Source organism: Lactuca serriola, chromosome 6 (genome assembly GCF_051521515.1).
Source record: "Lactuca serriola cultivar US96UC23 chromosome 6, Lser_US96UC23_V15, whole genome shotgun sequence".
Classification (NCBI taxonomy): Eukaryota; Viridiplantae; Streptophyta; class Magnoliopsida; order Asterales; family Asteraceae; genus Lactuca; species Lactuca serriola.
The window spans coordinates 170970709-170993019 of NC_136413.1; the positions used below are offsets into that span (position 1 = coordinate 170970709).

General features: G+C 33.7%; 3 protein-coding genes and 1 pseudogene across 4 annotated transcripts; all 4 read right to left on the minus strand.

Annotated features, from left to right (window-relative positions):
- Positions 1-1779: 1779 nt before the first annotated feature.
- On the minus strand, positions 1780-3849 carry LOC145060409 (uncharacterized; annotated as a pseudogene).
- On the minus strand, positions 3771-7336 carry LOC145057357 (uncharacterized). Its single transcript, XM_079005173.1, has 2 exons — positions 4519-7336; positions 3771-4219 (listed from the first exon to the last, which is right to left on the minus strand). Exons 1-2 carry the CDS (start codon positions 7091-7093, stop codon positions 3915-3917), a joined length of 2880 nt encoding a protein of 959 aa, XP_078861299.1. The 5' UTR covers positions 7094-7336; the 3' UTR covers positions 3771-3914.
- A 5022-nt stretch (positions 7337-12358) lies between these two features.
- Positions 12359-15021, minus strand: LOC145057359 (uncharacterized). 2 transcript variants are annotated; one of them, XM_079005175.1, is made up of 9 exons: positions 14794-15021; positions 14542-14666; positions 14122-14202; positions 13928-14016; positions 13775-13849; positions 13404-13465; positions 13243-13299; positions 12902-13165; positions 12359-12711 (listed from the first exon to the last, which is right to left on the minus strand). In XM_079005175.1, exons 2-9 carry the CDS (start codon positions 14662-14664, stop codon positions 12608-12610), a joined length of 855 nt encoding a protein of 284 aa, XP_078861301.1. In that variant the 5' UTR covers positions 14665-14666; positions 14794-15021; the 3' UTR covers positions 12359-12607. The 2 variants fall into 2 exon arrangements, with proteins under 2 accessions (XP_078861301.1, XP_078861302.1); XM_079005176.1 differs by having other exon boundaries at positions 12902-13147; positions 14794-15016.
- Positions 15022-15922: 901 nt separating this feature from the next.
- Positions 15923-19730, minus strand: LOC145057358 (somatic embryogenesis receptor kinase 1). The gene is made up of 11 exons (XM_079005174.1): positions 19252-19730; positions 18898-19030; positions 18723-18794; positions 18495-18638; positions 18341-18412; positions 18202-18273; positions 17995-18107; positions 17780-17911; positions 17357-17698; positions 16484-16878; positions 15923-16404 (listed from the first exon to the last, which is right to left on the minus strand). The coding sequence occupies exons 1-11, from the start codon at positions 19343-19345 to the stop codon at positions 16090-16092; spliced, it is 1884 nt and encodes a 627-aa protein (XP_078861300.1). The 5' UTR covers positions 19346-19730; the 3' UTR covers positions 15923-16089.
- Positions 19731-22311: the final 2581 nt, after the last annotated feature.

Consider the following 22311-nt stretch of genomic DNA (forward strand, 5'->3'; position numbering starts at 1 on the left):
TACCTGCTTAGTGAAGATTGTAAAACACCAGCCTCAGATCTCCTGCTAGCTAAGCAGTTATCGCGGTCGAAATTTAATAGCGGTCACATGCCGCTATTTGAAATCATAGTTATCGCGGTGGTATAGCAGTGGTATAATGTTTTTTTTAATATTATTTATAATTTATATTATATATTTATACAAAATTTATATATTAGATTATTAAAACTATATAGAATTATTATCATAAAAAATCATATAAAAACATAAAATAACCTATGTATAATATTATAATATAGTAATATGGAAACTAAAAAGTATCAAAATATCATCGCAGCTCAAGTCGTTTGTGGTTTCTAGGTACTGAAACAAACGAGAAAGAGAAATTGTCATTTGTTACTTTGTAGTTTGTAATTAATTATATTTATTATTTGAAATAACACATAATCGTTTTTTTCTTTGTTAAAGTAGTCCAATATGTACGAAATTGTAAAAGCAGGTGTAGCATCGCTATAACGCTGATAAGATTCACGGTAAATAACAGTAAATAGCGCCGCTAATAGTGCCACCGTTATTCGTAAATGATATTTCAAACATTTGTTGATTTATGTGTTGTTTATCTTTAAAAACATCAACATATGCCCTAGCCAAAGTCAACTCTTCGCGTTTCACCCAATTTTTTTCGCGTCTAGCGGTGTGTATAGTTGCGTTTTTTCTCAGCAACGAGTTGCAAATCCTCGATGGTTTCTTTTCTGTTTCTTTTGGGAGTCGGGTTGTCACTAGAACTGTCAGATTTTACGTTTTGAGCATCACGAAACTGGAAATTCTCAGGTTGAGAAGAATGAAATTAGGTTTCTAGACCCTTTGAGAAAACTGATTCCATGGATTATAATCTGATTTTCCTCTGGAAGCCATTGTTGTGGATAGTTTTGGTTTTGTTGGTAGTGTTGGTATTGCTGATGATTTGAAATTCCGTAAAAGAAAATGGAATATCTTGACTTGAACCGGCGTTGTGTGGATTTGCATTTTTGGTAAAACCGGTTTGTTTAACTTTTCCTAAGGAATTCATTGAATGTAATTAAAGAATCGAATGAAATATAAAATTTTCCAGAGTAAAAACACTACTAATGAATGAATTATTTATGCATCTTTATATAGTATGAAAACATACTACAAAATCATAGAGTAAATAAAATTTTAAAACAAAAAAGTAAAAAATAAAAAAAGAACTCGTACGAATGTAGTCAAAGTGAAAGATCACATGCTATTTAAGAGTTAGTCACATTCATTAACTCTTTGCAGGGAATCTTTTCAATAAAAAAAACACACACACAATGGTCCCACATTCTAATACATATGCACGGGTTCACCAACGGGTTCACGAACCCATTTTTAGATTGTGAAGCCACGAACCTGCTGAAACCGATGGTCGAGTTATCGTTTCCCGACGACTGTACCGCCCTTACCTTTTCCACGATTCCGTCCTGCCTAAACTATTCATTTTGTCTCCGTCAAGACTTGCCTTCAACCTATGACTCATGAACAACTTTCCACCAAGATACTGATAGGCTAGAATCCCTTTGGTTAAATTCTTAATTATCAAAACCCTGTTATAACCTCATAACTTTCTCTCAGGGTTGGCCCCGAGATATTGGAGACCCTGTGCGATTTAACAAAAAATAGGCCCTAAAATTTGAAAGATCTCAAAATTTAAGCAAAAAAAAATTATAATTTAATTTTCTATTGCAAATACATAACAATAAAATTTCATTCAAATTAATACACAAAAAAAATTAGCTTCTACTTGAAAACAACCATCCTCCTAATATTCGTTGAAATAAACTTTTCAATAACATCTTCATAAGTAACTTTATCCAACATGTAACGCTCAATCGTCATCAAAGCCAATCCATTAAGTCGTTCTTGAGTCATTGTAGATCTTAAGTAGGACTTCAAAATCTTCAATTTTGAAAAACTCCGTTCTACAGATGCAACAGTAACATGAATAGTCAACATAATTCTATATGCAATAGATGTAATAGGAAAACAATCAACACGTTTTAAAAAATTTAGAATATCAATTGTTGTCAATTTTTCCTTAGGCAAGAGATGTAAAAGTAATTTTAATTCAACATATAAGTCATTTCCATCAATATCCAATTGCTCACCTTTCTTGAGTGAAGTTTCAAGAGACATACAACAAGACTTTAATGTTATATCATCTAATGAAAGCAATTTTTTTGAATTAAATAAAAAGCCAAATATTTTATCATATTGTTGATATTGTTCAAACCTTGTAGTTAAAGAAGTAATTGCTTGATCAACAATATAAATAAAATATTTAACTCTAAATTTCTCTTGGGCGGATTGTGAAAAACTACAAGAAGTGTCGTTTGAAATCTCATCAAAATGTTTTTTTTTTATTTTAGGTTCACGTTTTTTAGGAAATATTGGATCGATCCCCATTTCTAAGGCAATATCTTTTGCGGTTTGTAAAGCATTTAAAAACCCATTTTCTCTATATTCCTTAAAATACGAAATCAACCCCATTATTTTTTCCATAGCAACATCAATAAGCATATCTTTGATTGCAATTGTTTGCTAATTAAATTAACAGTGTTTAACATTTCATACCAAATTACTAATGCCAATATAAACTCAAAGTTGCCAAGTTCATTTTTTGCTAAGGATTTAGCTTCACTTGTTATTTTGGATCATTATCATTTTTGGCTACTTGAAGTAAAGCTTTTTGTATATCAAAAATTTGAAATCTTATAGCTTTAACACTATCAACACGACTCTCCCAACGAGTGGATGACAACGATTTAGGAGTTAACCCTTTCACATTATCTTTTAAAATTTGCCATCTCTTAGTGGAATTTGCAAAAATTGTATAGATACGTTGTATTGTTCCAAAAAAACCTTTAGCTTTACCACAAGTATTAGCCATATCAAATAAAGTTAAGTTCAAACTATGACAACCACAAGGAGTATAAAAAGCCCTTGATTTATATCTAAAAGCTTTTTTTTGCACTCATTGATGTTTTCCTTTCATATTTGATCCATTATCATAACCTTGTCCACGTACATTATTAATGTCAAGATCAAGCAAATTCAATTCATTTTGTAAAACATCAAAGAGTCTTTGGCCGGTTGTATCATTTACATCTAAAAACCCTAAAAAAGATTCTTCAATGCAAACAACATTTGACGAGACATCTACATATCTTAAAATAATAGTCATTTGCTCTTGGTGACTTATATCGGGAGTACAATCAAGTATTATAGAAAAATATTTTGCATTTTTTATCTTTTTAATAATCATAGACTTTATTTCTGAAGAAGCAAAAGTATTAATTCATTTTGTATCCTATGCCCAAGATAATGTTTATGGATACCAATTTCATTTGTAATATGTTGTATATGGTCATAAGAAACCATGTCAAATTCAGCCAACATTTCAAATAAGCCTAAAAAATTTCCATTGTTATCTTCATATAATTTCTCATTAGTACCACGAAAAGCTAGATTATGTTTAGCAAGAAATTTCACAATAGAAATAATTCTCAACAAAACTTGTCTCCAATGAATTTTTTCTTTTTCTAATTGTTTTTGAGCCGCATTATCAATAGTTTTATTTTTTTGTAATCTTAAACGCAAATCATACCAAGTATTTATATTTTTAACATGTTCCATACTAGTTTCATGCTCTTTAATTCTAGTGTTAAGATGTATCCAATCCCTAAAACCCTCATTTGCTAATTGACCCTTCCCATACCCTTTTCGAAATATTTTACAACAAAAACAAATTTTTTTTATCAATTTCTTTAGAATAAACAAGTCAATCTCTATCACATTTTCCCCCTTTGGTTAAATTCTTAATTATCAAAACCCTGTTATAACCTCATAACTTTCTAGTTTCTCTTACACTTGGATCATCTAGATATAAAAGTTATAATTGTTGACAGTTTTATAGAAACTTGTAGCATCGATGGACGAGAGCGAGGGTTGGTGTTTAAACATGCAAAAGCAAGCTCTACAGCGCCGTTCACAATTTCAACAACTTGACCCGTAGGGGGAACAAGTCGTTGGTCAAGAACAACCTGTCTTGATAACTCTTCAACACTTAACCTTGACATTGTCAAATCTCCTGGATGCTTTCCCATTATCACCTCTAGTGTAAGAACCCCAAAGCTATAGACATCACACTTCTCATTCACCGCCATTGAATACGCTAATTCTACGTATCAATACAAAGAATTCATGATCATCAAACCAAATATGACTCAGGGTGTATGATGCATACTAGTATTTATGATGCATGTATCATTACCGGACACATCCATTGTGTTGATGGACGTGGATGTGTCTGGTTGCTAATACGTACATATTTACTGATTTACATATTTATATGTAAATCAGTAAATAAGTACTTATATGTATGGGATTGTGGTTGTGCACAATTTCATACATTATGCCTATATATGTATGTATATGTATATTGTGTTTAATACATATATGTATCTTTTTGTTTCATACCCGGAGCACTATAACCGTAAGTTCCTGCGAAAGAAGTCCAGTTCGACGAATCAGCCTTCAAAAACTTGGCCGTGCCAAAATCCGACAAGAGAGCAATATACTCCGAATCAAACAAAATATTACCACTCGATAAATCTCTATGAACTATCGGTTCCAAACAATCATGATGCATATACGACAATGCATCCGCAACACCTTTGATTGCATTCAACCTCTTGCACCAGTCAAATTCTTTGGCCTTTTCAGCATCATTTAGTATCGTTCTTAAACTTCCACCATCTATGAACTTATACACCAAAAACATGTGTCGTGGATGCGAACAAAAGCCATAAAGCTTCACGATGTTAACATGTCGTGTTTCGGTCAATGAACGGATCTCATTCTCAAAACCTTTAACATCCCTCAACTCGTTGTCTTCTTGTGTGTTAAACTTTTTCACAGCGACTATTTCACCAGTTGGTAATTCGGCTCGATAGACTGTTCCACAACCCCCGATCCCAATTATATACTTGGAATCGAAGTTTTCAACAGCTTCAATGATGGTTTCGTATACCATTTTCCCATCGTAGCTCCAGATGGAGAAAGGAGAGTGATTTACAGACTCCTCCGGCTCGTTTTTCTTCTCTTTTGATCGCCGGAAAAACAAGATTCCGGCGATCAAGAGAAAAAGGAAGCACACGGTTGGAAGTATAATCAGAATCAGAAGAGATCGGATGTTTTTGCGAGTTCTTTGTTTCGTAAGGCAATTATTTAAACCAATGATATTACCACATAACCCTTTGTTGTTTTCGATTGCTTCGAATGGTGCTTCTTGAAAGATACGGATATCAGGAACCTTACCTTCAAACTGATTGTATGATATATCGACAGTGATCAAACTCAAAAGGTCAACAAAAGTGGATGGGATTGAACCAGTGAGATTGTTATGTGAGATGTTCAAAATTTCCAACATTTTCAAACCTCCAATCTCTCGTGGAAGTCCTCCGGTGAGCCTATTGTCACCTACATCAAGAACTTGAAGCTCAGCCAACCTCATGAGTTCAACTGGAATCGTGTCCTGTAAATCATTCCCACTCAAATTCAAGATCCGCATCCTTAAACAGCCACCGATTTCACTTGGAATTCCACCATTGAGAGCATTTTTTGCCAAATTCAATCTTCCAAGATTCATAAGTTTCCCGAATTCACGAGGGATGCTTCCCAAAAGACGATTATCATCTAGAAAAAGATCGAGCAACGAACTTAATCTTCCTAAACTTGGCGGGATTTCTCCAGTTAACTTATTCGCTGAAAGATCAACTTCTTGCAACCGAGAGTCTCCAAGATTGTCGGGTATTACTCCAGAAATATTATTATTAGACATCTTGAGAGCCATTAGGCTACGACACTTCGCCCAGTTTGTAGATACCCCTCCATAAAGATTATTATAACTCATATCAACATACTCCAAGTCATTATACACACCAAAAACATCCGATATGTTTCCTGTAATCCAGTTCCCATCGAGCCTGAGTCGTAACAATCTACTACAGTTTCTGATCGAACTCGGGATCCGACCCGAGAATGAGTTGCTGTTTGCCGTGAATATCTGGAGCGACCCACGATTGCATATACGGTTTGGTAAACGTCCTGATAGATTGTTGCTTCCGAGCGATAATGTCTCCAGTTTTTCCGTTAAGTTGTTTAGTTCTTCAGGAAACAAACCCGTAAGATTGTTAAGCGATAATGCCAAATCAAGAAGCGATTTAAGTTGTCCTAAAGCCGGAGGAATCGAACCCGATAGTTGATTTTGATGTAAATACAACGATACAAGCTTTGTGTAGTTTCCTAAAGAACCCGGGATTGAGCCTGTTAGATGGTTGTAGTAAAGACGGAGATCCATAAGTGTTTCTGGGTTTCCCAATTTGGGAAGAATGGAACCTGTTAACTGGTTGCTATGAAGGTGAAGACGTTCGAGTCGAGTGAAGTTTTCAAAAGAACTCGGGATTGAACCGGAGAGATGGTTAACTGAAAGCCGAAGGTCTAGAAGGTCTTTTGGGCCTCCTAGTTGAAACGGGATTGGGCCAGAGAGTGAGTTTTCGTGAAGATTAAGGTAGTACAATCGAGTTAAGTTCCCTAAGGAAGATGGGATTCGACCGTTGAAACCGTTAGATGAGAGATCGAGACTCTCGAGGGAGTTTAACTCACCGAGTTGTAACGGGATTGATCCAGTGAGTTGATTTGTGGAAAGATTCAAACTTTGGAGAGTTGTGAGAGACGAGAAGTTAAGATAATCGAGTGTACCTCGTAAGTGAAAACGATCAAGATTGATGCTAATTATGACATGAGTTGTGTTGTTGCAGCCAATGCCGACCCAGTTGTTGCATGGGTCAGACCCGACCCATGATGAAAGAAGCTTACGGGTTTGGTCATCGAGAGTTGCTTTCCAGTTCTGGAGAGCCGGAGCTACCATGGAAATACCGATTCCGAGGTGTGGTCTAAGATTATCGGTAGCAGTTGTTGCGAGAAGTAGTGTGATCAGGGTATGGAATATGATGATTGATTTGAAAGAAGAAAGAATTTGGGATGATTTCATTTTGGGTTAAAGATTGTTAAAGATGAATATGACAAAAGGTTCATTTATAATCTTCAGAAGGGGGTCTGCGGTCTGCGTATTGTAACAGGCGCTGACGAATGGTTTGACTGATTTGGTTACTTGATTATTTCTATCTTATCGTTGAAAGAGATACATGCGGTTGTAATTAATTCAACCTCCGATTACAAATAATATGTAATCATTTTTTTTTTAACATTGCATATGTTTAGTTTATATCACATATCGATCCTGACGACGGTTTTATTTAAAGTCTATGCATAAATTTATGGATTCAAAATTGAACACATATCGAGCCCCAAAGACTATATGGATTAAAACGGTTCCCATAAAAGTTTCATGCTTTATTTGGCATACTCGTCTTGGTAGAATCCCAGTTGCGAAGACCTTAGCTCATCGTGGTGTACAAACCATCAGGTTTTCACTTATCAAAAACTCCTTATTTCACCTTTTGAAGAAATTGACCGATATAACCCCTAAGGTAATAACCTTATACATCTACAGTACAACACAACACCTCCAATCTGTGAATCTGTCGATCGTTTCCTCCAAGCGAGACCTCCCCTGCTCGCCGCTTCTCCCGTGTGAAGCCACCGGCTGGAGACCGTCCCTTCTGCCGATCGCTCCTGTTTGGGCAAGGATTTTTTGTGCTAATCAGATATCGTGCATACGTTGATTTATAGAAGAAGTGGTTGTAAATTGTTATGGAGGATCTCCACACACTCAACTAGTTGAAATTAGGCATGAACAGATAGCGATATTTCTTTTACTATCTTCGTTTTTTTGCTGCTGTCGATACCTCCCCTCTCTCGATTTTTTTAGTAGCTTTTATTCTTCCTTCTTTTCCCTACTTTTTGTTAGAATAATTTTTTGGTTCACTGATCAATTGATGCATAAGGGCAGACAGAATCGCAAGTGGGATGGGCTGTGGGATGTGCCGGCACCATCGGTTTAGGACACCTTGCACCAAGGGATGAGCGGTTTGGAGTATTGATTTTAATTTTGCGGGTTTGTGAACTCGTCAAGTTGCATGTGTGGAAAGTAAATGTGGTGATTCAAAAGTGAAATGTGGTGATTCAAAAGTGAAAAAAGTAAATCGTTAACTGCCACTTTTTTGTATTTAATGCATCATTCGTTTTTTTTTAATATAAATTTATATAATTATAAGACAAAATTGTAAAAATGGTTTGTGTGGTATGTCAAAAACTCAAAACTAACAAGTTTGGACCTGGAAGGGTGGTCCAAAAGTTTGATTAATTTTGTTGCAAGTTTCGTTTTTAAACTTTTTTATAATGACGAATTTGCCATTTATTTTTTTATTTTTGTATTACAATAATTAAAAAACATTTAAAAATAAAACAAAAATAAAATACATCTCTCTCTCTCTCTCTCTCTCTCTCTCTCTCTCTCTCTCTCTCTCTCTCTCTCTCTCAAGAACACATACAAACACATTCAGAACAACATGAATGCTGCCACCACAACCAACATTTGCTGCCACCGACACCACCGTACGCCACCACCATTATCGTCGCCTACCACCATCTGCTCACCAATATTTGATGGTTTTATTCTCTAAACACATAAAACACATTAGACTTGGAAAATCCATCAAACCTGGAAAATCTTAAAACCATCGCCGGCCACCTGGTTTTTACACTTAAAAAAACAACACCACTACCACCACCTGCCGACAGCCACTGCTTTTCTCTAACCGCAGCCGGATGATTTCCTCTTCGTCTTCGTCTTTTTCAATTTGAGGTGGTTTACATTTTGAAAACCCTAGCTCCCAAATGACTCTACAGATCTCTGTCTTCTCATTCTCACCGCCTTCTCCGAAACCATCGAACGACCACCGAAACAGATCTGAAAATATTCGTCGTCCTTCATCTCCATCGAAAAAAATGGAAAAAGAATTCTTGCTCTGATCTTTTCCAGATATGTAAACTCGACAGACGGCTTCATCTGCTTTGTCTGGAATCTCGAGCCACAGTTTGTCGGCGACACTTCAAGGGGGCGTCCTTCATCTCCATTGGAGAAGGACGAACCGATAAAGAGGGTGACGGCTCCAGTGAGGAACATATCTGGAAATATCTGGCGAGGGTTTTCAGATCGAAGGCGTTCCAACAAAGAGGTCCATGTCGTCTTTCAGATCTTCCATCAACGGTGGTAGCGGTTCCTGGCGACGGTCGTGGAGCTTTCTAACGCTGACGCTGACAGTTGCTTCCGACGATGGGGTGATTTCCGATGAAGTATGAGAGAGAGAGAGAGAGAGAGATGTGGTTGGGGTGGGGTTTGGGTGGATTATTAGGGTGTATGTTTATTTTTATTTTTTTTTAAATCTGAAAATCAGAAAAAATAAATAAGAAAAATGAAAATCATATTAATAGGGGTAAATCCGTCATTTTAAAAAGTTGCAAACATTTTGTACTAAACTCGCAATAAAATGAAACTTTTGGACCACCCTTGCGAGTCCAAACTTGTTTCGATCAAACTTGCTAATTTTGACATATCATAGGGACCATTCTTGCAATTTTATCTAATTATAATACTCACACTTCATTTAATATAAATTTGTGTGTTTCTGTGAGAAATTTAAACAAGATTTTATTTTTAAAGGAAAAAACTATTATATTATATTATATTATATTTCATTTTTTTTAATGGCAAATCTAATCTAAAAAACTATTATATTTTATTTTATATTTTCTAATTTAATTAAATAAAAAAGAATGATGTGGCAAATAGGTTGAATGAGTTGAGAAAAATAAGATTTTCATGTGTTGTGAGTTGGGAAGATGGAAGTGAGAGAAAAGAGAATTTGATGTGACAGTGAGTTGAGATGGTGGAGGGAAGGACTCCCTCCTCAAGAGTTACGTACTGATTTGCTAATTGTGTTTAATGTTCAAATGTATGAAGTCTGATGTTTACAATGTTCTATAAAAAGGAATGTGTTTGTACTTTGCAGGCTAGCTGTTTCATTAAATGCCCGAGAGGGATAGTATTTTATTATTATGCATGTTTTCACATATCAATTCTAATATACATGTTTTTAATGTTTAACTTTTGAATTTTGAAGTTGGTAGCTTGGGAATGAATAATAGATGCTACTAATTTCCTCTTATTGTGTTTGAAAGGTGTTCTTAAGATGTTTATACGGAAAAGAAAGCTTTTTTTTGGTCATTTTACACATATAAACAGTTTTTTTTCTTTTTTTCCAAAGAGTTATAATATGATAATTGTTTATGTTTTAATTCTCTTAAATAAGTCATAATATAAAAAAGAAGCCCTTTTTGATAATTTTACACATATAAGTAATTTTTTTTGCCAAACACTAAAAATGACTTATCAGCTTTATAACAATTTGACACCGGATAAGCATTGTCAAACATTTATTTAAAAACTCTGTTTTGATACCGCTATAAGCTTTAAGGTCATCCGTTATACACACCAGTAACCACTATAGTGATGTGTGTCATATCATCACCACACTCCCTACAACTAACCATGGGATACCTACTACTAAACACACCACTCCACCTTAATAAAAAATACATAAAAATTATATATATATATATATATATATATATATATATATATATATATAATACTAGTTTTCGTTATTTTAAAGAACCAAATTACATTAATTAAAAAAATAATAAATAACATTAAAAATGAAAATTACATTAATTAAAATAAAAAATTAAAAATTGCATTAATTAAAATAAAATAAAAATAACATTAAAAATAAAAAACCTAAAATTACCAAGCTTAACTAAAAAAACTATCATTTGTTCCTACGTCAGACTGGAACGGACTCCTTCATCGCGAGAAATAGCTCAAAATATTCGTCTTCGAGGTCGTCTGCTTTCATTTTCAAGATTTCCATATTGGTTTTTGTTTGAATCACCAATTGTGTTTCTATCATTTTTTGTTCTACTCGACTCAACATCTCCACCTTCGTTTCTTAAACGTGTACATAACGTTCAAATTTCTCTCCAAATTGATTCATAACACTAGATCTCGAATCTGTTGAAGCCGGTTTTTTTTTTTTGATTTAGTTCTTCTAAAGGGCCGACGAAGAGGTTGCTCGTCTTCAAGATCGAGTGGTTCATCGTTGGTGTCTAAATGTGTTCGCCCGTCCGATTGTTGAGACATTGCATCAGGGTTTCTTGAACACTTTGAACCGGAAGATTGTGAACTTCCTTCTGTTTGCTCTTTTCATTTCAGAGTATCTTTTAATTTTAGCCAAGGTTTCACATACGGAAAAGCTTTGCAGGTTGACGTTATTTTTTCAAATTGGTCCAAAGCCGCCTTGAAGACATCAAACCATTTGACCCGTTTTTTCGTATGTTTAGGAGGTTGTTGTAAATTCCTCCAAATTCGGAGCATTTGAGTCGAATATCACGCCACTTGGAGCTAATTTGATCGAGATTTTGACTTTCACTTCCCGTTAACTCGTAAAACACCGCACAAACCTTCTCCCAAAAACAACCGAACGTTTGACTATCGCCTTCGATTGGGTCTTGGGAAGCCGAAATCCATGCCTCTGCTAGCTTTTCTTCATCGTCTTTTGTCCATGGAACCCTTTCTTAGGTGGTGTTGGTTCGAGCCGTTTTTTTTCCTTTTTTCTTTTTAGGTTGAGGTGGTGGTGAAGGTTGAGTTTCCGAAATAAAATGCGGCGAATGAAGAGATTGTGATTGTTGTGGTTGGAATTGTTGTTGTTGGAGTTGTTGGAATTCTTGGAAAACTTGATATAGTTGAAGCTGTTGGAAGGCCCGGGAAAGCTTGATATTGTTGTTGGAAAAATGTTGTTTGTTGGATAGAGAAACCGATTTGAAGCAAATTGACAAAACCACTTTGAGGTGATTCCATGGTCGGGAATTGACGAGGGATTGTGTCTAACGCAAAAACGTTATCGGGTTTGAGATTTCTAAAGTTTTGACGAGTGTTTTGTTTGGGATCCATTTTGATTGATATGAAATTGTTGTTTGTATATTGTGTATAGAGAAAGAAAAGAATGGTGTAAAAAATAAGTGTAAAAATATGTTACTTATAGGTAAAAAATAAAAGTTTAAAAGAAAAAATTGTTCTTTTCCTCTTTTCCCCTTCATCGTTCTCCATCGTCCTCCAGAGCACGAGACTCAACAATCACAACCGACCACAATAACCCGGGGTGATGTGCACGGACCGCTATCATAATTGATTTAGGAGCCAAATTTGAGAATATGCAGTTAAATGAGATATACCTTGAATAAAGAATGTACTGCTCTATTATTTCCTATGAAAAATGGTGTACAAGTTTCTGTAATAACCAAATTGCTACCTACTTACTTAATTCTAAAACTACAAAAATACCCCCCGCCACGTCATCACAACAGCAGCTTTAATCAATTATATGCTCCAAATCTCTTTTTTTTCTTTTTTTGTCATAATAATTATCAGAGCAGGCATCCACCATATTTCACCCAAGAAACACACACATCACAAATTCAGGGCTCAAGCTACAGCTTGGACGGGTGGTGCGTCTGATCTGAAATCCCGACCACCACCGCCACGTCCCCGACCACCACCTCTTCCCCGCCAAAGACCACGCCCACGCCCTGCAAAAAACATATATTCATGTCTTAATGGGTTAAACACTTAATATCTTGAAATTTGTTTTGGGAATGTAAGGGTAAAATGGTCATTTGGTCTCGTTCAAACCAAATAGACATCATTAAAAACCAGGTATACAGTGGCCCACTAGGTAGCTGACATATAAATCCTAGAAAGATGGTTTTGAGAAGTTACCACGTCCGGGAGGAGGCATTTGCCCGGATCCACCATAATCATTATAACCACCGAATTCTTGTGGTGGAGCACCGCCACGATAACCACCACCACCACCACCACGTCCACGGTAACCGCCACGACCTCTTCCTCGTCCCCGCCCTCTTCCACCAAAACCACGCCCGTCATCCCATCCACCACCATATCCTTGCCCATCTTCCCACCCACCATCTCCATTGTACTCGATCCCTCCATTGTTATAATTTCCTACAAAAAAGTACAATTCTATAAAATATGTGGGAACAGAAAATGTGTAAATTTTTAAGAAAAATAAAATAAAAATTATAGATATGATTATTTACCTCTACCTCTACCCCTTCCACGACCACGGCCTCTTCCACGCATGTTAGGTGAGCCATCTAACGCATTATGATAAATAATTAAATATGCAAAAGTTTATAAATTTTCTAGTAGAAAATTTTACTTAACAAAATGAAATATGTTATGAAAATAAAAAGTTTACCTCCTTCATGATCGTATTCTACTAATGGTTTCACTAGATCAGCTGGAATAGGTTGTTGATACCTGCAGTTAGGGCAAAAATGGAATTTCAAAAAACCACCTTGTTGACCAAAATTCATGTAAGGCCTTGTTTCTTTTTTCCATGTAGTCTTTTTCTCGATAAATGTTCGTTGGAGCGTAAGGGTAAAATAGTCATTTAACCTCGATGATTCACTTATTAAAAAAAACAACTTTTATGTTATCCGGACAAACATTATTTACCCATTGAGCCACTCTATCCATATGGGAAAAAAATCCTATTAACTGATTATGGCATTATTTTTCATCACTATTAAAAGAAATAAAATGAGAAGAAAGTCTAGGGAAGTTTACCCGATGGATGATGTGTCAAGCTCTTTTCTTGACAAGGTAATCGTAATCACTGACACGTGCCGGGTAGTTTCAAGACTAAATTCAAGAAAAAAAAAAGTTATTTCCACGTCATTATAACATCAAGAAAAAAAATTTTGAAAAAAATGTTCTTACGGGAGGAGGCCTTCTTCTAGTGGTTCCCACATATCTGTTATATCGGCAGAACCAATAGATGTAATTTGATGGAGACCAGCAATCCTTCTCTGAAACAACAAGTTTTTTTAATCAGAAAAAAAATAAATAAATAAAGACGATATATAGGTATGGAAAGAATAAAAAATTTTATATGAATCACTAACTAATTTTACCTTAATTAATTCAGCTATCATAACAGTTTTGTTAATAGCTCTGCCCATTGCCTTCAGAGAAATCTCATCAGCTCCTTTCTCCTGTAAGATCATATCAAGTTCATCGTAAAACAAAAACTCCAGACATATCGACAGATGAAAGGGCTAATCGCGTTGAAAAAGAGACATACTTTATGCTTATTTATGTTTAAACTATTACTTTCTATATGGAGATAGTTTAAATCGAGAAGCAGGCCCACTGAGACAAAACATCAAACACATGGTATGCATCTCAAAAACGAAATCCACCAGGAACAAACCCAATTTATCGATTGCAAAAATTATAACGAAAGAAGGCCCCATTCCAATAACATGAGAGATTCATCCCAAAATTAAGAACAAGAACAAAAAAAGAAAAGAAAAGGATGCGAAAATAAAGACCTGGACGAGAGTGATGGCATAAGTAATGTAGTTCCGCATCCTCCCCTGAGTGGTTATACGAATCTCATTCTCATTAATCGGCGCATCAGTCCTTGGCTTCTCTACCCTCTGATACCGATCCATATCTACACACACATGTCAATAATCCAGATAATAATGAACATCCCAAATCGATGCAACATAAACCCAGAAAAGCTAAACATAAACATAAAAAAAAAAACTGGGAAAAGATGTGTAAGAAAGAAGGAGTACAGCTGATTGATTGTTGAGTGATAAAAATGAGACCCTGAAAAGCAGCAGCTTCTGCTCTGAAAAGTTTTATTGTGATTTGGCAATAGGAGTGGATAGCTGCTGATAGTAGAGAAGAGAAGTAATAATGTTTGTCGTTAAAGAAAGAGAAAAGAGTAGGGTTTTGTAAGTGTGGCGGTCGTATCGCCAATCAGACCGCCGTATTTATCTAATCTTATATTTTTCGCCTTTGAATTTTTGATGTCTATAAATCTTGGTTTCAACCGATAAAATCGAAACGTAGGATTTCAGATCGGACCACATGGGATTCAACTAACCTGGTTTAGAATATATATGTAGTTTTTTAGGTTTTAGCCCAAAGTTTGTGTAAAAATTGTTTGTTGTAAATAGTTATAATCATTTTTAAAATTACATAAAAATAGTAAAAGTTATAAACTGAAAAACGTATTAAATTCCCAAAAATTATTCTAAATAGTTTTTGAGTTATTAGCTTTTTGTTCTAAAATAAATATTATGCCCATACTTTTAAAGAGTTTTTTTTTTCTCTAATACATGATATTCTTTTTAAAAACTAAAAGCTCCTAAATACGTCCCTTTGAGTTTTGGTTTTAAAATTCTTTAACTTTGTCTTTTTGTTTCATGTTCAATACCTTAGAAATTTATATTTCTAGTTCGGTTCAGCATAAAATTGGAACCGAAATATATTTCTCAACTTTGAAACAATTTAGTTTTAGGCTTTTAACTTTGAAATATATATATACATATTTATCAAACTTCAAAAAAATGTCAAAAATATAACTTTAACTTTGTGGTAAAATAATAAAACATAAACTTTGAATAAAAATATTGGGGTTGAAATGACATACATTTATTATTACATTGTGAACTTCCATTTTAACAATATCATGTCTTAATTATGCCTTAATCACTTTTTAATTTCAAATATTACATAATTAGTTAATAATCAATAAGCATTAACTAATTTCATCCCAATTATTATTTGACATAATGTTGTCATTTTAGACATATTTCATCATTTCAATAAGTGTGTTAATTAACACTATTAGTATTAACCACATATCTGAAGACGTTAGAAACACATTCGTCATGTCCAATGAAAGAAACACATTCATTCCAAAAGGAACCACCATTTTTAGTTAAAACCTTATCGTCAAAATTACATCAGTCTATGATATAATCCCATTAAATTATACTAATCCCCACAATTCAATTACAACCTCAAAATATGCACAAAATTAACCACCATAATCATAATATAACCCTAACTTTGAAATCGCCTCATCTTGGACCCGATAATTCAACAGCATGCAAATTCTCAGTGGAATCAAGAATCCAATCGGAATTAGGATGTGGTGCTAAATCCATTTCCTGTCTTAAAACTTCCACTTTCTGCCATTCATCCCATCTTTCAGCCAATCCATCACCTTCCAGCATTCTCACCACATCAGACATCTTAGGCCTCTCCATTGGAGACCCTTGTGTACACAGCAATGCCACCTGTATCAGTTGCTCCACTTCCGAATCCACATAATTCGATTCCAAATCCGGATCCACAAGCATTTCCACTTTCCTCTCTTTCAACAGCCCTTTCACCTGAAATCAATCCACAACGGGAACGGAATCACAATCAACAACGGAATGGAATAGTAAATACTAAATACTAAATACTTACCCAATCAAGTAACATGACATCATCATCATTAGCAAGGCGAGCAAGGTCAAACGCCCTTTGACCTGTAATCAACTCCAAAAGCATGATTCCATATCCAAAAACATCGGTTTTTTCGGACGATTTGCCCGTGGATAAGTACTCAGGGGCAATATGGCCAATTGTGCCACGTACAGCTGTCGTGACATGTGTATCTTTATAATCCATTAATTTAGCTAAACCAAAATCACCAACAACTGCTTCAAACTCTTCATCCAATAAAATATTTGCAGCTTTAACATCGCGATGAATTATCTTCGGGTCACAATGATCATGCAAATAAGAAAGTCCACGGGCCGATCCTAATGCGATTCGTTTTCGGGTTCCCCAATCCAAGGGTGGCTCGTTTGGAGGCCGCTCTACAAATAAATAAATCAGTTATAATTTATATACAAAAGTCATGTGGCAAAAGTCTGAAAACCATAAAGTGTAGGAGCAAACATGGCAATATACAAAAGTTAAAGGATCAAATATGCCAAATATATGAAAGTCTTATGGTCAATGTCTAAAACCCGAAAATTTTAGGGACCAAACCTGCCAATATACAAAAAGATTGTGTGATCAAAGTATGAAACCCAAAAAATTGTAGGACCAAACATGGCAATATAGAAAAGTTAAGGGAACAAATATGCCAATATATGAAAGTCAAAAATTCTAGGGACTAAACCTACCAATACACAAACATAATGTGTGATCAAAGTATGAAACACACAAATTGTAAGGGCTAAACCTGCCAATATACAAGTGTTCCCTTTTCACTTGATGCAGAAAGAATGACTTAATAGAAGAAAAAGTAAGGAATGATAAATAATAAATAAATAATAATAATAATAATACCTCTCAAACATGATGCTACACTTCCATTAGCCATGTAGGGGTAAACAAGTAATCTTTCAGTTGGAGTCATACAAAAGCCCCTTAATCTAAGGAGATTTCGGTGTACAGCCATACTAATCATCTCAACTTCTGTTTGAAACTGGAGCTCGCCACCTGGCGTCCTCTCCTCTTTCAATCTTTTTACAGCAACGAGGGACCCGTCTGCTAATCGCCCTTTGTACACTTTTCCAAATCCGCCCCTACCCAATATGTTCTTATTGCTGAAACTATCCGTTGCCACTTGTAATTCTCTTAAAGAAAATCTTTTAAGTTGTCCTAAATGAACCTCTGGATCTTCTTCAGCTGTACACTCATGTTTTCAACTCAATTAATTCAATATCTTTTAAAAAAAAAAAAAAAAAACTTTTTTTGTTAATGACTAACCAGGCACATCAAAGAAAAATTCTTGAGGCTTTCGACGCCGCCACCATGCAAATGCAATAGCAGGGGCGGCAAACAGCAGTGCCGCCCCAGCCGCCACCCCTCCCGCTATAGCTCCGGTGGCACTATTTCCACCTGAAAATACACAACAATGGATTCTTACTTTCAAAACAATTGAATATAAAAAAAAGATTATAGAAATATTTTGAGCTAATCACCTGGTAGAGAGATTGGTGGTGGCTCCACAAAAGGTGGAGGTGGTGAGAATGGAGGTGACCCCGGGCAGGGGTGCCCGGTGACCGGGCCACAAAGATCCAGGTTGTTAGCAAAACTAAGAGTTTGACAATTGACATTAATCTTGTATTAGTTATATTCTTGAAGGAAAAAAAAAATGAAATAAGAATAAGATTATTTTATTAAGAAACCTGATTGGTGTAAATAGTGAAAAAGATCCATTATCTGGAACTGATCCTGACAGACGATTATTTGATAAATCCCTAAAATGATAAATTAGAAAATGAGAAGAATATTTTTACTTAATGGAAAAAGTCAAAGAACACTTACAGAACTTGCAAAGATGTGATGTTAGTCAACTGCAATGGAATTGGACCGGTCAAACTGTTATTGTTGAGCCGGCTATCCTTACACAAGCATTAAAAAAAATTATTAATTTCTTTTTGGTCAAATGCAAGTCAAAGGATGAGGTAAGTCAACATACAGGAATCGCAACTTTGAAAGCTTCCCCAATGTGACAGGAATTGGCCCTGAAAAACTGTTGAGGTAAAGATCTAAGCTCACTAAATTTGTTAAATTTCCAACATCATTTGGAATTGGGCCACTTATGTTATTGCTGTATAATTCCCTGTAGAAAATAATCAAGAAGAAACAATCATCAAAAGTGTGTAATTGTAAATGTAGGAGTGTTATTTTAGAGAATGATACTTACAGGTACTGCAAATTCTTTAACAGACCAATTTGGGGAACCAATGTGCCAGATAGAGCTGCATTTCCTAGATCACTGAAAAATTCATGGTGTGAAGAGATTACAAGAATCCATGTAGTAACTGAATGTATTGTTAATCGTTATTCAATGGCTTTGGATAAAAGGTACAGATACTTACACTCGTATGACGCTATTATCATTGTTGCAGGTGACATGAAACCAAGTGCAAGGGTTTACAAGAGTCGGATCCCAACTTTGGAGCACACTATTCGGGTCATCCAAATTAGTCCTTAAGCTATGCAACGCATCACCTGTCAACAAGATGGTATAATGGACAATCAAACAGTAAGATACATATCACATGTGTAAGAAATGAGAATTAAACCAAATTATGTAACTGATTCTATTGCTAAATTTAGTAGCCTAAAGATCCCTAATTTGAAAAACAGATTAGTCAAAATCACAATCTAGAAACCCTCCAAAAGTGGAAATTTTGTAACAAATAAATATGCATAGCATAACATGAACTCACCTTCCATATTCGCAAAAATGAGCTTCGCTGGATGAAGGACGATGATCGAACACGCTAAAAACAATATCAGAGCTTCGCTCCCCATCACATTCATACACAATGTTGTTGAAGGATTATGTTATTTTGCTTCAGTCATCTTCAACTGTCGTCCCTCAGATCCAAATAATATACACACAGCGGCAACATTACAAGTTAGCACAAAATCCCACAAAAACCCTAACCACAAGACTCCAAATTTCCTCAAGTTTCCACCATTTCGGGGAAGAAAAACACCAGGATAATCAGAATTGAAAGCCTGATCTCATAAAAGGGAAAAATGGGGAAAGAACACCACGAAAATTTCGAAATTTGCCCTTTTTAAGTACGATCTTTACATATCTTGTTTTGCTAACTTTTCATCTGCTGTTTTACGTTTCTCTCACCAGAAATCTCTCTCTCTCTACTGCGGAATGTGTTGGAGAGATTAGAAGCAACTTTTTGGGCGTGTGCAGTGGCTTTTCAGAGCTGCCTGCCCGAATGGAACTGCCCAATCTGCCCGAGACTCTAAAACGGCTTCGCGCTGTCCAGCTGCCCCGTAATTAAACGTCTTTTTTTTATTTAAGATAATTAGAAAAGTAAAGTTATTCCATCACGGCTTCCAATAAATATTTTTTAAACTAGGCATGAATATAATTATTTAATTAAATTAATAAAATTTACAAATTATGATTTTATATATATATATAAACTAATGTTAGTAGCAAAATAAAACATGGTTGATCTATTAATTTTATTAGCTATAATAAGTTATATTATTGGTTATTCCTAATATTAGTTAATGATTTATAAACCGTTTTATGTTGTGTAATTATATATATATGCCAATATATATATATATATATATATATATATATATATATATATATATATATATATATATATATATATATATATAGGAATGAGTTCTATGGAAAACAAATAATTAGGGCAACATCTACCGGAACCAATAATCAAATGACACGTGTTCATTTCTTTCTTTACAAGTAATGTATTGTGGAAGTTATTGTGGAAGTGATGTGTTGTCATGTTTTCATTGGTTCAAATATGTGTTGTCCTAATCATTCATTTTCCATATAACTCTTCCCTATATATATATATATATATATATATATATATATATATATATATATATATATATATATATATATATATATATATATATATATATATATATATATATATCAAATAACAAAGTAGTATGAAAAAATAAATAATATGATTTCTGATGATTTAATAAATCATTTTAAGTTGTGCAATTATATCTAAAACCTATATTGATTTGTATATAAAACAAATAAGAAATGATATGAAAAAATACTACAACTTTCAACAATATAAAAACATTACAAAATTTAGTTTACATCAAACAAAATTTATTAAATACTTATAGATCATTTAAAATGAATATTTATAAATCAACATACATTTGATATATAGAAACATTATTACAAAAAAATCACATTGAAATAATCATTGATGCGACAAAACTTATTTTTCAACTCTTTTCATATTTGAACCACAAACATTTTCAAACATATTCTGATCAAAACTTATTCATATAGTACAAATTTAGCTATAGTGTGTATAAATAAATGAAAAAAAGAGTATTGAACATTAATAATCTTAACTTAAATAAAATAAAATAAAAATAAAAACTCTTGAATGTAGTGGAAAATAAAAAAAAACATGATTAATTATATCAAATTTGAAACCAAAACTATATTTAAAATAAAAACTCCAGAGATGTAATAAGAGTTTAACACACTTGAGTTGTATGCAATAATATAATATAAATATTGATAGTTACATGTTATAATAACAATATTATTGGAATTTATCATTAAAATAATCATTTTTACACTAAGTTGTAAATAATTTTATAATTATTTTTTGAATACTATAAAATAAATATAATAAGTTTTGTTTGAATCGAACAAAATAAAGTTTTTAATTTAATAATAATTATAGATAATTTTAAATGATTTCAAAATAACTTATTTAAGTATTTTATTTATTTATTATTATTAATATTAATATTATTGTTATTATATAATAACAATCATCTTTTAACATAATATAATCTATTTTGTAGTTTTATTATATTTAAAACTATTATTACTTTTACTTAATTAAAAACTAATTGTTTGAAAAAAAAAATCATTATTATATTTTTAAAAAAAAAAATTATCATACTTTAGTATTGTACTTTTGTCGTTAAAACTATGAAATATCGGAAGGGAATGAATAGTCCAAGTAAAAAAGTGATTTGAAATTCAAAGCTATGGTAATTGTTAAATACTAAGACCAATCTTTAAAAAATAAAAACATGTTAAGTGTGGGTTATGGAGAGGAGAGTGTTACACGTGAAGTATAATTTTATCACTTATATTTTCTTATAAAAGTATTAATATTTTCTTTAATTTTACTTTAACTTTACGGTGAAGAGCGGATAGGAAAAAAGAAATTAACTAATGTAATAAGATATAATAGAGTTCTTATTTTTTTTACTATGAAAACATTTAAAAAATTGATACACACATATAAATTTTGCGAGAACATAATGAATGTATTTTTATAACACATAAATAATCATTGATTTTCAACAATAACGTCATATCATATTGAAAATCATTCATTCTAATTTGTCATTATCATCAATAATTTGGAATAATAATTGTAAACTCGTTTGATCAAAATCAATTATCAAAAGTTTCATCGATGTTATTTACAACAAAATAAACGATAAAAACTAACATAATATATAACTAATAGCTTAAAATACATACTGAATACTGTTTTCTTGGAGAGAAAAATATATCGTCTTAACATAAAAGAGAAAGACAACATAAAGATACATACATGTTAACAAAGTTAATCGTTCTAACTGATAAATAGCTTAAATGATTGTAACATCCGGATTCCCAAGTACATTATTTATTCTTTATTTTGGAGATTTTGGAGGGACTCGGCGAGTTGATGCTTAGACTCGCCGAGTAGAGTCGCGAATTCCATTCGGGTCAA